Source organism: Pleurodeles waltl, chromosome 3_1 (genome assembly GCF_031143425.1).
Source record: "Pleurodeles waltl isolate 20211129_DDA chromosome 3_1, aPleWal1.hap1.20221129, whole genome shotgun sequence".
In the NCBI taxonomy this organism is placed as follows: Eukaryota; Metazoa; Chordata; class Amphibia; order Caudata; family Salamandridae; genus Pleurodeles; species Pleurodeles waltl.
This window is the reverse complement of record NC_090440.1, coordinates 871760022-871776641: the sequence shown is the minus strand read 5'-3', so window position 1 is coordinate 871776641 and position 16620 is coordinate 871760022. Positions and strand designations below refer to the sequence as shown.

The following is a 16620-nucleotide window of genomic DNA, read 5'->3' as shown; positions in this document are numbered from 1 at the left end:
CACGCAAGAGACGCTTGTCCACTAGAGAAAGAAACAAGAAAAACAAATACATTGCAAGATCTGCATTTCCTCTGGTTCGTGCGATTTTGCATCACTAAAAAGGAATCAGTTTATGAAAATATAATTAAGCTCCAAAAAATGATTTGAAAATCCAGACTGGACATTCACTCAATGCTAAAGTCAGGCTAAATCAAGGTTAGTTTTAATAATGGGAAAATTGCAAAAACATTAAGCTACTTAAATCATCCAAAACAATCTCTAAATGCCTGCAACAGTGAATGACTAGCATTGAAATCTTTCAGAGGTTCACGTACTCTGAAACTATTGTTAAGTATCAAGCATGAGTAAATGATTCAAAGCATGTTCTTCTATGGATGAGCAAATCACAAATGCCGAAAGAGAAGTGAAAGTTAGTGTGCATCTGGAGAGTTGGCTGTTTGACATGTTTCCCACTGAACTAAAGCCCACCCATAGAAGGGTTAATCAATGCATGCAGACTGGTAAATCTAACCCCCGTCCTCGTAGACCACCTACTCGCCCACATACCATAAACTGGAGTCTTTCCAGGAAGAATCACGACAATCAACTGCAGACCGACATAAGTTAGCTTTAAGTGCTTGAACATGGGTTCCACGCTGTCGGCACCCTGTGCGTATTTACAGAAGCAAGGCTGCCCCTGGATCGGCATCCCTGCATCTTTTGAAATCTTGCGTAGCTGGTCCGTGAAGCTCCTATTCAAAACAAAGATACAAGGAAACGAATAATGGTTTACGATGCCCAGGCAAAATCCAAAGCACTAACATGTTTAAAAAAACATTTTTAGCAGCATGTGCTAAACCAAGGGTAGTAACAGAAGACCTTGAGCACCAGGTTTTCTATTGTCAAGTTTTCCCCCCTGCTTTCTCTTTCCATTTGGCCCAATCAGTTCCTTTTTTTATTTTTTTTATTTTTTAAGATCTTTTCTGAGTTAAAGATAAGGCAGGATCAGAAACTCATCCGCTTCTTTCAATGAGAGCTGATCATTTATGTGTGAGAGAAAATTCTGAACTCAGAAACCAATAGTTAATCACAGCTATCCTCTCGTACAGAAAAGTACATCCCCTCATGTAGACGAGGAACAAGTGGTCCACCAGTAAATGGCAAGGGAGGGTCAGAAAGCATTTCATGCCTTAGATCTCCCTTGCACTAGATTTAAAGCTTTGGGCTCTTATTCCCGACTCACTAGAAAGGGATAAGGGAAAACAAGCTAGGGGAAAGTATGGCTTACTAATATCTAATGAAAAGCTAAGGGGTTAACAAATTCACCCTCTCCTCTGATGCTATTCTCTAGGTAACACCAGACTTCGGTTTGGGACAGAACCAAATATATTAAGACCACTGGGTAACCTGACGTCTACTGTCAACACAAAAGAAGTTAAAGTTCTCCTGTGAGAGATGCACTCAGATTGTCCAGTTCATGCCACGACCCAGAAAAGTAGCTGAACTTCAACAAAGTTTCAATGTTACCACCAGAAATTCAAGCAGGAGATAACCTTGTTGCCAGGTTTTTGCAATTTCTTGACTACAAATTTAAGTCTTGAAGTGAAGGGTGGCCAGGTAACGCTATGCTTTAAACATAGCTGGGATCAGAATGTATTTCTTCTAGACCGGGGCCTAAATAAAACAGAATAACTGTTGCAACTGTTCATTTAAAAAAAAAAAAAATGTAGACTGGACAGTGCCTCAAGGTGCTCTAAAGCGGCATATGTCAGCATGCTAGCAGTACACCAAACAACTAAACTACAGCACACCAACAATATTCCAAACTCCTGGTAGTACACCAAGAGACTCCATACTTTAGACCAGCAATGCTCAAAATACAGCCCAGGGGTCACTTGCAGCCCTCCTGATCTTTACACGTGCACCCTCTTCAGAACATTAGCACTGGGTTGCTCTTTACTCGACAGAGAACTAACTTGCAGAAAGATGGTAAATAAATGGCAAGCATTTATTCACAGGTTAATTGAAGCAAAAGAAAAACTGTTTTCCTGCACCTTTTAACTTTAGAAACACTAATTTTTAAAGACATCTTGCAACAAAAAAAATTAGTCTTCAAAATTCAAACAAGTGCATTTCACCTTAGTTCATGAGAACACATTTGTGCACTGAAGTATTTTTCTCAAGTGCTAGTTTTCAAACATGGATGTAGGAACATTCGTGCCCCACCCCCCACAATGATATATCAAACTAAGAGGCAAGTCAGTTGTCATGTGGACACCCTCTGAGTGGCCGTAGTTTATTATACAAAGACCACATTAAAGTTAAATAAATCTAAATAGACGGTTTTGTACAGCACACATTCTGAACTCATGCATTTCTAAGCTCGTATATGGAATAATGAAAAAAGGAGACAAAGTGAAATAAAAATTGCTTCGGATCACTTAACTTGGTTAAATGAGGAAGCCGGGACATGTGCCCTTTTTACTTGCTCTTGTGAACCTCTCCTGTGCCTCCCTCATAGTCACTTCCAATTAACTAGGTCTGTCCAAAGTTAACATACAGACACTGAAATGTATTTGATGCATCAACTCCTACTGTCTAATGTGCAGAGTGCATCACGTTTCAAGATGTAACTATACACAACCTTTGCTGTGCGATGTGACCCCATCCTTCCTTCTTACTTTTTGTGCCTTACTTTATTTGGATGTATCTGGTGCATTCATAAATGCAAATAAAGGTGGGACAGCCTGGATTAAGCCTAAGTTTCCTGGTTTCACAGCATTGTGCAATCCTATGTCATTCCAATTCAGTAATCAAGTTATTTCCCGAGTACTCTTGATTTGCCCAGGGTAGAGATAAACAGATAGAGTTTAACGCAAGGTGATGTAGAGCAATAGTGGCTCAGATAAAGCATAAATGTATTGCCAAATATATAACAGTTCTAGAGGCTTGCTTTAGAGGGCAGTATGGAATTAAACATAAAACCATCACAATAACTCCTGGACTCACTTCCCACAACATATACCCCCCCCCTTAAAATAACCTACACCCATTAATGCTGCTTTTGGTCACACCACAGACTATGATTTTAGGCTCCTGTAAATATGTTCGTTAGTACCTATGCTTTAGACTAAAGCCATCTGCTAGACATTCCAGTGTCTAACATAGTTGTCAAACACAGGTAGCAGTGCTTACTCCTGGGCTTGGACTTTTGTAATAACCCTGATCCCATCAATGCTACCCCTTTGTGGAGCGGTTAAAGAACACATTTGATAGTTGATCAAATCCCCATCACCTTTTCTTCCAGAGCTCCTTTATCCAGTCCGAGCTTTTTACCTGTAAATAATTTTCATGGTGTGACTTACAGGCACCAGCACTCAAAGCGATAATTAGGCCAGCTACTGGAAGCATTTGATTGTTCCATTGGAAAATGACACCCGATCCGGAGACAATACTTACTTCAACAAGTCTTCTCTACATTGTTTCTGTGGAGCGAAACAAGCGACGGCCCAGACTTTGATCTCAATGCCAGCATAGAACTGCTTTCCCCGCATGTCCCACACACCCTGATTTGGTGTTGCCACGGTTTTGTTCTGGAAATAAGAGAAACTTCAAACTGAAATGTGCAGGGTCATAGATCTATATAAACACAAAAAGCTAAAGTAGGCAAATGTGAGTGATCGAGCACCATAAAAGCACTGCTCTGCCACCTGGTTTAGTGGGGTTCTCTTAGTAAGACTCACACAAATCAAAGGCCAAGACAGCAGGCATTCTTAATACCGTCTATCATGGAACTTAACTTACTCTGCCACCATACTGCAACATTGGAGCTGGTAACACTCGGCCTGTAAGCTCAGTCATTTCATTATGAACAACAATTCCAAACTCTTTTAGGTATGGATCTGGTCCTCCTACCATGCTGTTACTCTTTACCTAGAAAACAGGAATGATAACAGTTACTGGGTTAGCAAGTCACCATTATAGATGCTTCCCTATTCAGCAACTACAGGAAGCCAATTTGAAACACCTTGGGAATACTGTTACATTCAGGATTTATCAAGTCAGTGTGGTTTAGAAGCTCAAGACATGCAAACAAGTGCCACACAGCCAACCAAACTACCTTTCTACAGTGATGAATTTCAAATAAATCTGTCCATGCCGTTACCATGAAACAAAATAACATGTAACTCCTCTTATAAATCTAGCAGTAATTCCATCATTAGATAATATGTTTGCAAATCAATAAATGCTGCAATAATTTAATTCATAACAGTAAAATAGTATACTGCAGTAAGCGTTCACAGTTATGTGAAACTGCAATAAAGACAAAAGAGTGCCAGGGGGCCAATAACGGATGGTGTGGGCCTTCGGCTGAATCACTGCACTATTTCACATTGTTTTTTCCTATTAAATTTAGAACATCCTACCCTCAACGTGGAAATGTGTCACAGCAGGTCATGTCTTATACTACGGGCTATAAGTCATTGAAGGCTCTTTTGTCTGCTTATAGTTGTTTGTCTGCTATTCAGTTTCATAAGTTTAAAGGATATTGAACTTAAGGTACTGCCCTTGGCAAGGGGCTATAATGTGGTGTTCTAACAGTGTTTGGAGCTTCACTTAATACACATATGTAGAGGGTCAATAACAGCTGCTACAAATCAATTATTTGTTTGAGACACAGGGCAATAAACGTGCCAAGAGAACCTTTAACTGCTGTTCTAATCCTCTCCAGTTCTAATAGTTAGAAACATTACTAATACGTTTTTGATGAAACTCATTTTAAGTTTTTAAACTCATATCTGCATTATAAGAGAGGAAGAGAGGGTTCTGCATTGTAGTCTCTTCACAGCTGCCATATCTGAGCATGCCTTGTATCAGCAATTGCCTCACAGGCACAGTTTTTTCCTCAGGCTCAAGCGGAGTGGATTTCGGAACACTTGTGTATAAACCCTGTTATATATGTTTTTAATTCATTTAAAAAATATATATATTTTCATTTGACATTTTTTATTACTTATTTTACTTGTCTAAATCTTTCCACTTTCCATTTTGAACAATTCGACAAGGAATTTTGGAGCTATACATTCACTATTTGAAAAGTGCCCTGGCTGTGGAAGAAAGAATACGGACTCAAATACTTTGTGTGGTCTGTTTAACACCACTGCATTTGATCAAGAATTGGCAGTTCTGCAGGAAAATGTCCAAAAGGACATTTCAAGATGAAGTAATCTACCTCAGAGGAATACTGGAATGTCCAAATCAAAATAAAGGATAGCAAAGGAAGGTATCCTTCCACAGAGACTACTCTCTCTGCCAAAAGACTCCTACTGAGTAAGAACTAGCAAAAAAGTGATCCTCAATTTCATCACCAGACAGGCCAGCCACCTACATCACCGTTGTACATTTCGACAGGGAGCTTGGCACCATACTATTGATAAAGACATCTTTAAGTTGAAGTAGGAGTCTTCGAAGCTATTGGAGTCAAAACGCTCAGTGTCGATCCATCTGCTGTTGAGATTATCAGTGTTGTGAAATTAAATGTCACAGCACTCCCCTTTTCATCACTGTAGGAAGTTGGGTCTGTATATACTATTTCAAAGTAAGAAATAGTGTACACAGAGTCCAAGAGTTCCCCTTAGAGGTAAGATGATGGCAAAAAGATGATTCTAATGCTCTATTTTGTGGTAGTGTGGTCGAGCAGTAGGCTTATCAGAGGGTAGTGTAAAGCATTTGATGTACACACAGGCAATAAATGAGGAAAAAACACTCAAAAAGACTTACTCCAGGGCAATAGGTTTTTATATAGAAAAATATATTTTCTTAGTTTATTTTAAGTACCACAGGTTCAAGATTTACAAGTAATACTTCAAATGAAAGGTATTTGACTCCAGTATTCTAGGAACTTTGAATAATCACAATAGCATGTACAGTTGTGACAAAAATGGCAATAAGCTATTTTAAGAGTCGACAGTGCAGAAATCAACAGTTCCTAGGGGAGGTAAGCAATTGTTAAGTTCACAGGTAAGTAAAACACTTACAGGGTTCAAAGTTGGGTCCAAGGTAGCCCCAAGGTGGGGGTTCAAGGCAATCCCAAAGTTACCACACCAGCAGCTCAGGGCTGGTCAGGTGCAGAGGTCAAAGAGGTGCCAAAACACACAGGCTTAAATGGAAACCGGGTGCCCTGGTTCCAGTCTGCCAGCAGGTAAGTACCCGCGTCCTCAGAGGGCAGAACCTGGGGGTTTTGTAGGGCACCAGCAGACACAGAAAGTACACCCTCAGCAGTGCTGGGTCGGCCGGGTGCAGAGTGCAAACAGGCGTCTGGTTTTGTATTGAAAGCAATGGTGAGACCCGGGGGTCTCTTCAACGATTCAGGCAGGCACAGGTGGGGCTCCTCGGGGTAGCCACCACCTGGGTTAGGCAGGGGGTCACTCCTGCACTGGAGTTCGGTTCCTTCAGGTCCTGGGGGCTGCTGGTGCAGTGTTGGTTCTAGGCATCAGGTCCCTTGTTACAGGCAGTCGCGGTCAGGGGGAGCCTCTGGATTTCCTCTGCAGGCGTCGCTGTGAGGACTCAGGGGGGTCAACTCTGGCTACTCACTGGCTCGCAGTCGCTGGGGAGTCCTCCCTGAGGTGTTTGTTTTCCACAGGTCAAGCCGGGGGCGTCGGGTGCAGAGTGGAAATTCTCACGCTTCCGGCGGGAAACATGGAGTCTTTAAAGTTGCTTCTTTGTTGCAGAAAGTTGCAGATGGTTGAACAGAGCCGCTGTTCACGGGAGCTTCTTGGTCCTTTAGATGCAGGGCAGTCCTCTGAGGCCGCTGGTCTCTGTTAGATGCGTCACTGTTTTCATCAAAGTACGGAGACAGGCCGGTGGGGCTGGCGCCAAATCAGTTGTCGTCTGTCTTCACTGCAGGGCTTCAGGTCAGCAGTCCTTTAGGTTGCAGGAATCTGTCTTCTTTGGTTCTGGGAGCCCTAAATAATGAATTTAGGGGTGTGTTTAGGTCTGGGAGGGCAGTAGCCAGTGGCTACTGGCCCTGAGGGTGGCTACACCCTATTTGTGCCTCCTCCCTGTGGGGAGGGGAGCACATCCCTAATCCTATTGGGGAAGCCTCCTTCTACAAGATGGAGGATTTCTAAAAGTAAGAGTCAACTCAGCTCAGGACACCTTGGGGGCTGTCCTGACTGGGGGGTGACTCCTCATTTTCCTCATTATCTCCTGCAGCCTTGCCGCCAAAAGTGGGGGCAGTGGCCGGAGGGGTGGGCATCTCCAACAGCTGGGATGCCCTGTGGCGCTGTAACAAAGGGGATGAGCCTTTGAGGCTCACCGCCAGGTGTTAAAGTTCCTGCAGGGGGAGGTGAGAAGCACCTCCACCCAGTACAGGCTTTGTTCCTGGCCACAGAGTGACAAAGGCACTCTCCCCATGTGGCCAGCAACATGTCTGGTGTGTGGCAGACTGGCAGAAACTAGTCAGCCCACACTGGAAGTCGGGTAGGTTTTCAGGGGTCATCTCTAAGATGCGCTCTGGGTGTATTTTACAATAAATGCCACACTGGCATCAGTGTGCATTTATTGTGCTGAGAAGTTTGATACCAAACTTCCCAGTTTTCAGTGTAGCCATTATGGTGCTGTGGAGTTCGTGCATGACAGACTCCCAGACTACATACTCTTATGGCTACCCTGCACTTACAATGTCTAAGGTTTTGCTTAGAAACTGTAGGGGCATAGTGCTCATGCACATATGCCTTCACCTGTGGTATAGTGCACCCTGCCTTAGGGCTGTAAAGACTGCTAGAGGGGTGACTTACCTATGCCACAGGCAGTGTGAGGTTGGCATGGCACTTTGAGGAGAGTGCCATGTCGACTTAGTCATTTTCTCTCCACCAGCACACACAAGCTGTGAAGCAGTGTGTATGTGCTGAGTGAGGGTTCCCTAGGGTGGCATAAGACATGCTGCAGCCCTTAGAGACCTTCCATGGCATCAGGGCCCTTGGTACCAGGGGTACCAGATACAAGGGTCTTACCTGAGTGAAAGGGTTGTGCCAATTGTGGATACAAAGGTACAGTTTAGTTAAAGAACACTGGTGCTGGGGCCTGGTTAGCAGGGTCCCAGCACACTTTCAAATCATAACTTAGCATCAGCAAAGGCAAAAAGTCAGGGGGTAACCATGCCAAGGAGGCATTACCTCACAATCTGTGATCACTAAAAATCACGCAGTTAAAGTAGCTGGCAACAAGAATCTGAATGTCACACATTCGACGTAGACAGTGCTCAGTCACCTGGTGAAAGTCTTCTGCCTTGTCTGGTTTCATCACCGTCATGACTACCAGTGATAATACTGGCAGAAGACCTACTGCAGGAACAGTAGCAATCCAGACACCTTTCTCCAAAGGCATGTATGCTACAGAGGCATACCTAAAGCCGCCTACATTAGAAGTTCCTCAGACAAAAATAGATCATGATCTGCACCAGCAATTGGTCAGATAAAGCAGTGGCATTTGTACTGAACTCCAACCCCACTAACGAGCACAACAACAAGGTCATCACTGTAGGAAAGTCCCCGCTTTTTAGCATGGTTACCCCCACTTTTTGCATGCTATCAGTGTGCTTAGACTGTTTTCACTAGGATTCTGCTAACTAGTACCCCAGTGATCATGCTCTCTCCCTCCAAATTGGGTTACCTAGGACCTTTGTGCAGCCCACAATTGGCATACTGGTGTCCCCCTATAAGTCCCTAGTATATGGTAATTGGGTATCCAGGGCATTGGGACACCAGGGTTCTCCCATGAGCTGCATCATGTATTATGCCACCCATCGGAGCACATCCAGAGTGTGTCTGCAGGCCTGCCATTGCAGCCTGCATGAAAAGGTGCATGCACCCTTTCACCACAGGTCATCACACCAGGTCTCTGTAAGTCATCCCTATAGTAGTCCCTCCTAGCCCAGAGGGGAGGGTGCAGGTCCCCAAGTGTGAGGGCACTCCTCCATGAGCAGAGGTTCCCTTACGAACTCCAGCCCCATTTCACTGGACTTCGTAAGTGAGGGGTAGCCATTTTACCCATGCACTGAACACAGGTCACTGTGTCCAGCTACATATTGGTAACTTGTAACCTGGACATGTTTGGTATCAAACATGTCAGAATCATACCCCAAGAGTGCTGCCAGTAATGGTTGCATGATTCCATGCACTCTGTGGGCTCCTTCGAGAACCCCCAGTATTACTCCTACCAGTATTCTAGGGCTTTCCAGGAAGCCTGCACTGCGGCATCCCTTCAGAAAGGTTTCTGCCCTCCTGCTGCTAGACCAGCTCAGGCAGGGGAAGGCAGAACAAAGGATTTCCTGTGGGAGAGGGGAGGCAACACCCTCTCCCTTGAAAATAGGTGTTATAGAGCTGGGGAGGGGCAGCCTCCCCAAGCCACTGGTTTGCTTTGAAGGGCACACTTGGTGACCTCCTTGCATAAACCAGTTTGCCCCTGGCACCTGCTCTGGCAAGAAACTGGACAAAGGAAAGGTGAGTGACCACTCCCCTGTCCATCACCACCCTAGGGCTGGTGCCCAGAGCTCCTCCAGATGGCCACTCGATTCTGCCATCTTGAAAACAAGATATGAAGAGGCCCCTGGGAGCATCTGAGCGGCAGGGCCAGGGAGGTGACATCAGAGACCCTTCCTGATAAGTGGTCACCATGGAAGGTGACCAAATCCCCTTAGAGGATCATTTAGGGACTCCCTTGTGGTTGACTGCCCAGATTCGACGTGCAACAGTGCACTAGTTCTCTGCATCGCTTACTTCTGCTCCTGGCCACTGGAGCCACAACTGGATGCTTCAGGAGCCAACACGATAGCAACTCCCAAGACGACTTTGCAAATTATCCCCGGCTCCTTCCTCAACTGCAACATTTTTCCGGCTGTGAATCCTCTGGGGTCAGCAAGACTTAAGCTGCACTAGGAAACCAGAAGGAATCTCCCTTGGAATGAAGGGATCACTGCCCTGCATATGCAGGAACCTACAGCAACGACATCTGGCTGCATGGATCTGCTCTCTTCTGGAACTGCGTGGTTATCTGGAGTTGTCCCATTGGTCCTCCCTGCCTGCTGTCTAACTTGGCAGACTGAGCCCTTGCTTCTCCTTGTAGGACAGTACCCTTTGTGCCCCACGCCTCTTGCAACAACCAAGACTTGTGGTCTCCTGCTCCAAGGGATCTTCAGTCTCAGAGTAGCTCCAGCACTTCACCCTGCCTAGGACAGTTTTCTCTCTGCTGCTCCAGCTATGTGGTACTCTTCTCCAGGTGTGCTCACTGGGCCTCATTGCAACTTACTGTGGGTTGCCTGTGGGGGCTGCAACTGCTTCCGTTGACTCTTCAGACTGCTGAGGGTTAACCCAGACTCCATCTCCATTTACCCCCTCCCCCCCAAAAGGGTCAAGTCCCCTGGACCTTGCTGGTCCCTCTTCAGCCTTGCAACTCTCCTTTTGCTCCTTCTTGCATTTGACAAGGCTTGTTGGTGGTTCTCCTACAGCACTGACCATCTGCGACCCGACAACAGACACAGGACACCATCTGCGCCACTCGAAGGACTCCTCTGTTGCTCCTGAGCTCCACAGCTAGTCTTAGTCTCCCCCTCGACCTGGATCTTCACCTGCAGAAGGGTGGGTAGTGGCTCCAGCCCAGATTGGACACTTAATCGTGGACTGGACTCTGTCCCCCTTCTTTAGGAGATCCTCTTCCTCCAGAACCCACCAAGTGTGCCTGGTCCTGTCTTTGCACAACCCATTTATTAAATCCTCTTGTTAGTCCATCGGAAGACCAGGTACGTACCTCATGCAGGAAGCTGGCCGGGGGTGTGGTGGGTACCTATGGTACTTGCACCTTATACCAGGTCCAGGTATCCCCTCTTAGTGAAGTGTAGGCAGTGTCTAGAAGCCAGGCTCTCTAGAGGTAGCGGTGGATGACCAGCCAAGGCTTATCTAGTAGACATGCAAAGCTCATGCAATACCACTGTAGTCACACAGCACTTACACACATGTGCACAATTCACAATCGCATTCAGCAATTAGAGTATATCCCAGGAAAACACAACCAGCTAGCGGACCTCTTAAGCAGGCCGATGCAACAAATACACAAATGGGAGATTCACCCACAAGTGATTCAAAAATACTTTCACATGTGGGGAACACCAAACCTAGACCTTTTCGCAACAAGTGAAAACACAAAATGCCCAAACTTCGCATCCAGGTACCCAAACTGACTGTGCTAGAAGGGACAATTGGGATGAGTGTGTCCTCCCCGTTTTTGCAGATAATACATTGCTGTCATGTTGTCTGTCCTTAACACCGTCTTGTGTGTGACCTTTGGCTGGAATGCTTTGAGTGCTAAGAAAACTGCCAGCATTTCCAGGTGGTTTATGTGGCAAGTCTTATGGATTGAGTCCCATTCTCCCTGTATAGTAAAATTGTTGCGATGGGATCCCCAACTTGTCATTGATTCATCTGTGGTGATTATGGTCTGTGGCACAGGGTCCTGAAATCACTGCACTTTTAATAAGTTGGTGTGATTCCACCATGGCAGATAGTTGCAAGTTTGGCAGTCCAACAACACTAGAGCTTGAAGTTGACCCTGTGCCTGAGACCACGGTTGTGAAAGACACTGTTTTAGGGGTCTCATGTTTAGACATGCATTGGGCGCTATTGATATGAATGATGCCATCATTCCCAATAGCTTCATAATAAACCTTACTGTGTAAGTTTGATTGTATTGTAGCAGAGATATAAGACTGTGGAACGCTTTAATTCTTTGTGGGTTTGGGTAAGCTAATGCAGACTGAGTGTTAAGAATTGCTCCCATATGATTGTATTTGCGCTGGCTGAAGGGGCGATACATCTGGTAATTGATTGGGAACCCTAGACTGTGTAGGGTATTGATTGTATATTGTGCAAGTTTTTGACAGGTTTGAATGGTGCTGGCTTTTATGAGCCAGTCGTCCAGATAGCAAAAGACATACATATACGGTCTTCTAAGGTATGCTGCAACCACTGCTAGACATTTGGTAAGTACCTCTGTGTAGGAAAATGGCTCCCTCTTGCAGTTACCCCCCACTTTTTGCCCGATATTGATGCTGACTTGACTGAGAAATGTGCTGATACCCTGCTAACCAGGCCCCAGCACCAGTGTTTGTCCACTAAAAATGTACCATTGTTTCGACAATTGGCACACCCCTGGCACACAGATAAGTCCCTTGTAAAAGGTACCAGTTGTACCAAGGGCCCTGTGACCAGGGAATGTCCCTAAGGGCTGCAGCATGTGTTGTGCCACCCTAAGGAACCCCTCACGTAACACATGCACACTGCCTTTGCAGATTGTGTGTGTTGGTGGGGAGAAAAAGGCAAAGTTGACATGGCATGCCCCTCAGGATGCCATGCACACAAAATACTGCCTGTGGCATAGGTAAGTCAACCCTCTAGCAGGCCTTACAGCCCTAAGGCAGGGTGCACTATACCACAGGTGAGGGCATATCAGCATGAGCAGTATGCCCCTACAGTGTATAAGCAAAACCTTAGACATTGTTAGTGCAGGGTAGCCATAAGAGTATATGGTCTGGGAGTCTGTCAGAAACGAACTCCACAGCTCCATAATGGCTACACTGAATACTGGGAAGTTTGGTATCAAACTTCTCAGAATAATAAACCCACACTGATGCCAGTGTTGGATTTATTTAAAAAAATGCATACAGAGGGAATCTTAGAGATGCCCCCTGTATTTTACCCAATTGTTCAGTGCAGGACTGACTGGTCTATGCCAGCCTGCTGCTGAATGACTAGTTTCTGACCCCATGTGGTGAGGGCCTTTGTGCTCTCTGAGGACAGAAACAAAAGCCTGCTCTGGTTGGAGGTGCTTCACACATCCCCCCTGCAGGAACTGTAACACCTAGCAGTGAGCCTCAAAGGCTCAGGCTTCGTGTTACAATGCCACAGGGCACTCCAGCTAGTGGAGATGCCCGCCCCCTGGACCCAGCCCCCACTTTTGGTGGCAAGTCTAGGGGAGATAATGAGAAAAACAAGGAGTCACCCACCAGTCAGGACAGCCCCTAAGGTGTCCTGAGCTGAGGTGACCCCTGCCTTTAGATTTTGGAGGATTTCCCCCAATAGGAATGTGCCCAACTCCCCTCAGGTAGGAGGCACAGAGGGTGTAGCCACCCTCAAGGACAGTAGCCATTGGCTACTGCCCTCCCAGACCTAAATACACCCCTAAACTGAGTATTTAGGGGCACCCCAGAACCTAGGAAACTAGATTCCTGCAACCTGAAGACTAAGAAGGACTGCTGACCTGAAAGCCCTGCAGAGAAGACGGAGAAACCAACTGCTTTGGCCCCAGCCCTACCAGCTGGTCTCCCCACTTCAAGAAAAACTGCAATAGCGACCCGTTCCCCAGGGTCCAGCGACCTCTGAAGCCTCAGCGGACTACCCTGCATCTAAAAGGACCAAGAACTCCAGAGGACAGCGGCTCTGCTCCAAAGAAGAAACAACTTTTAAAGGACTGCATGTTCCCGCCGGAAGCGTGAGACTTTCCACTCTGAACCAGACGCCCCCGGCTCGACCTGCGGAGAAACACTACAGGGAGGACTCCCTGGCGACTGCGACCCTGTGAGTAGCCAGAGTTGACCCCCTGAGCCCCCCCCTGACAGCGACTGCCTGCTTCTAAGAACCCCACGCCTGGTAAAGACACTGCACCCGCAGCACCCAGGACCTGAAGGATCAGCCCTCCAGTGCAGGAGCGACCCCCAGGTGGCCCTCTCCCTTGACCAGGTGGTGGCTACCCCTAGGAGCCCCCCCCCCTGCTTCAGTGAAGAGACCCCTGGGTCTCCAATTGAACTCCATTGCAAATCAGATGCCTGTTTTCACTCTGCACCCGGCTGCCCCCGTGCCGCTGAGGGTGTACTTTGTGTGCTGACTTGTGTGTCCCCCCCAACCCTCCCGGTGCCCTACAAAACCCCCCTGGTCTGCCCTCTGAAGACGCGGGTACCTACCTGCTGGCAGACTGGAACCGGGGCACCCCCTTCTCCATTGAAGCCTGTGTGTTTTGGGCACCACTTTGACCTCTGCAGCTGACCGGCCCTGAGCTGCTGGTGTGGTAACTTTGGGGTTGCCCTGAATCCCCAACGGTGGGCTACCTTGGACCCAACTTTGAACCCTGTAGGTGGTTTACTTACCTGCAAAACTATCAAACACTTACCTCCCCCAGGAACTGTTGAAATTTGCACTGTGTCTAGTTTTAAAATAGCTTATTGCCATTTTTGTGACAACTGTACATGCTATTTTGCTGATTCAAAGTTCCTAAGATACCTAAGTGAATTACCTTTCATTTGAAGTATTGATTGTAAATCTTGAACCTGTGGTTCTTAAGTATAAAAACCTATTGGCCTGGAATTGTCTTCGAGTGTGTGTTCCTCATTTATTGCCTGTGTATGTACAACAAATGCTTAACACTACCATTGATAAGCCTACTGCTCGACCACACTACCACAAAATAGAGCATTAGTATTATCTATTTTTGCCACTATCTTACCTCTAATGGGAACCCTGGGACTCTGTGCACACTATTTCTTACTTTGAAATAGTATTTACAGAGCCAACTTCCTACACCCACCTAGAACCACAGTGACTGGTGACCCTTTAGGTGAGGTATCCAGTGGGTCATGTGTATGTGAGAATGGTAAAGAAGAATGGGGGGGGTGGAGGTGGTGGAGATGAAGGAAAGTGATGGAGGAGGATGGTAGGCAGGTCTAGTGGACTTCTCTTTAGTTTACTTCTTGGAAGGAAAGGGGAAGGTCTAGTGCCTCCTCAAATGTCTGCTTCCTCTAAGGGTGGAGGAGAGGAAGGGACAGCAATGATCTTGCCGTTCCCCACATTTTTTTTTTTATCTTCCTCTGGCAAATGTCCAATTTTTCAAGGAGTTGGCTTGCAAGGAAAGTAGAGCCCGAAGATAGTCTTTAGGCTTTTAGCTCCTAAGGCTTTGGTTTGGAAGGATGAGGCTTCATCGGTGCAGAGGGAGACAGAGTCGGCTACCAGGTCCGCACCAAGGGTTGAGTCAATTCCTAAATCTGCTCTCGGTCTGAGGAGGAGGTCGAGATCTATGCTGAAGGTTTGGCCTTTGCAGCGATCTTCAGCGCTGAACCAGAGGGTGGTCAGTCAAACCAGTCTTTCGGAACCATCCATGGCCAGAAGACAGAGGTGGTCCGGCAACCTCCTCTAGTGGAAGTGAGGAAGCCACAGATTTCTTGGAGTGCTTGGGTGCTGGAGCCGAGGTCACAGTACTCATGCACTGGGCAAGAGGTATTTCCTGCATTTCCAAATTGACCTAGACAAAGCAGCTATCTTCGATGAAGAAGGCCTCCTCTTTGTCAGCGGCAGGCTTTTGTGTGTGTTCCTCACCGAAGAGGTATGGAGAGTCGTGAAAGGCCTTCTGCGACATTTCATGGCAATGAGCCCTGTGGGCCCAAAGGGTCTTCTTTGAGCAGAATGACTTGCAGGGGTCGCAGTAGGTCTTTGTGGTCAGGTGAAAGGGACAGATTAGACATGGTGTTAATCCATGTGGGAGTATGTCACATGACAACATGGGCAGAATCTGAATCAGAACCTGCCATGTCTTCAGGGGCAGTCTGTCGAAGGGGCCCAAGCTTGCAATTTTTGTGAAAAGCTCAAAAGTGGAAAACTGCGATCGAAACAAAATTTACCGCTACGGACAGTAAAAAAACAACAACAACAAAAAAACCTGAAGAATCATACCTAAGTCGAAGCATGGAGCAGAGGGACACAAGTGCAATCCAGACAGCAGAGAGAAAATTAACCATGGAGTCGATGCCCATGCGTAAAATCAATGGGAGGAGGAGTCTTCAACCCCACGACTCAAATGACTTTAGAAAAAAAAAAAAAACTATCGGCACAACTCCAGACCCAGCACTAGATGGCAGGAGTATGCAGAGCATGTGTATCTACAGCCACACATGCCAATGAATAAATTATTTAAGGGCAAAGCCCTGATTGGATTTACAGTGAAGGTTGAAGCATTACTCACAAGACGGCTGATTTCTTCTTGCCTGTCTGGGGCAGATCTTGCAGTTGCTTTGATCATTGTGGATGTTTGATTGTCTGTTAGCTTCTTGATACATCGCTGGCCTGCAACAATATTACATACCTAGGGAAACAATACAGAACATTACCCTGCGTCTCACTGAAAAACTCATGATACACTTTCACAATACCAACTGGGCTCCAATATTCTAAACTACCCATTACATGAATCGTTAGCAGGGCAAGTTTAACAAGCTAGATCTTTTATAGTATAAATTCGGCCAACATTTGACAATTTACTAATTGGCAAAGTAATGCCACAGAAGTAGAGATAATTAGATTAAGGAGTGGAGGTACATTAAAATGTGCTTACCAGCAAAGAAAACGACCTTCCATGAAATATCCTTAATACATGGTGGCCAATACTATTGAACTTATTATATAAGTACTAGCATTAGAGCCAACTAAAGATCTGAGACTGTGGGCTGGGAGAAGTGACCTGTACAGGAGCACAGAATCTGGTCAGTCAGGGAATTAGATGTGAGCTCTGATCTGGTTCCAAAGTTGAAAATTGTAACCACAAAAA

General features: G+C 46.1%; 1 protein-coding gene across 6 annotated transcripts in view; it reads right to left on the bottom strand.

Moving 5' to 3' along the window:
• Positions 1–16620, bottom strand: part of AGO4 (argonaute RISC component 4) — a 421284-nt gene that overhangs the window by 187723 nt on the left and 216941 nt on the right. For all 6 annotated transcript variants that reach the window (XM_069223826.1, XM_069223825.1, XM_069223829.1 and 3 more), the window contains 4 exons: positions 16039–16158; positions 3784–3912; positions 3439–3572; positions 547–731 (listed from right to left, as the gene is read on the bottom strand). In XM_069223826.1, the coding sequence (XP_069079927.1) occupies positions 547–731; positions 3439–3572; positions 3784–3912; positions 16039–16158 (568 nt within the window). The remainder of the gene's footprint in view (positions 1–546; positions 732–3438; positions 3573–3783; positions 3913–16038; positions 16159–16620) is intronic.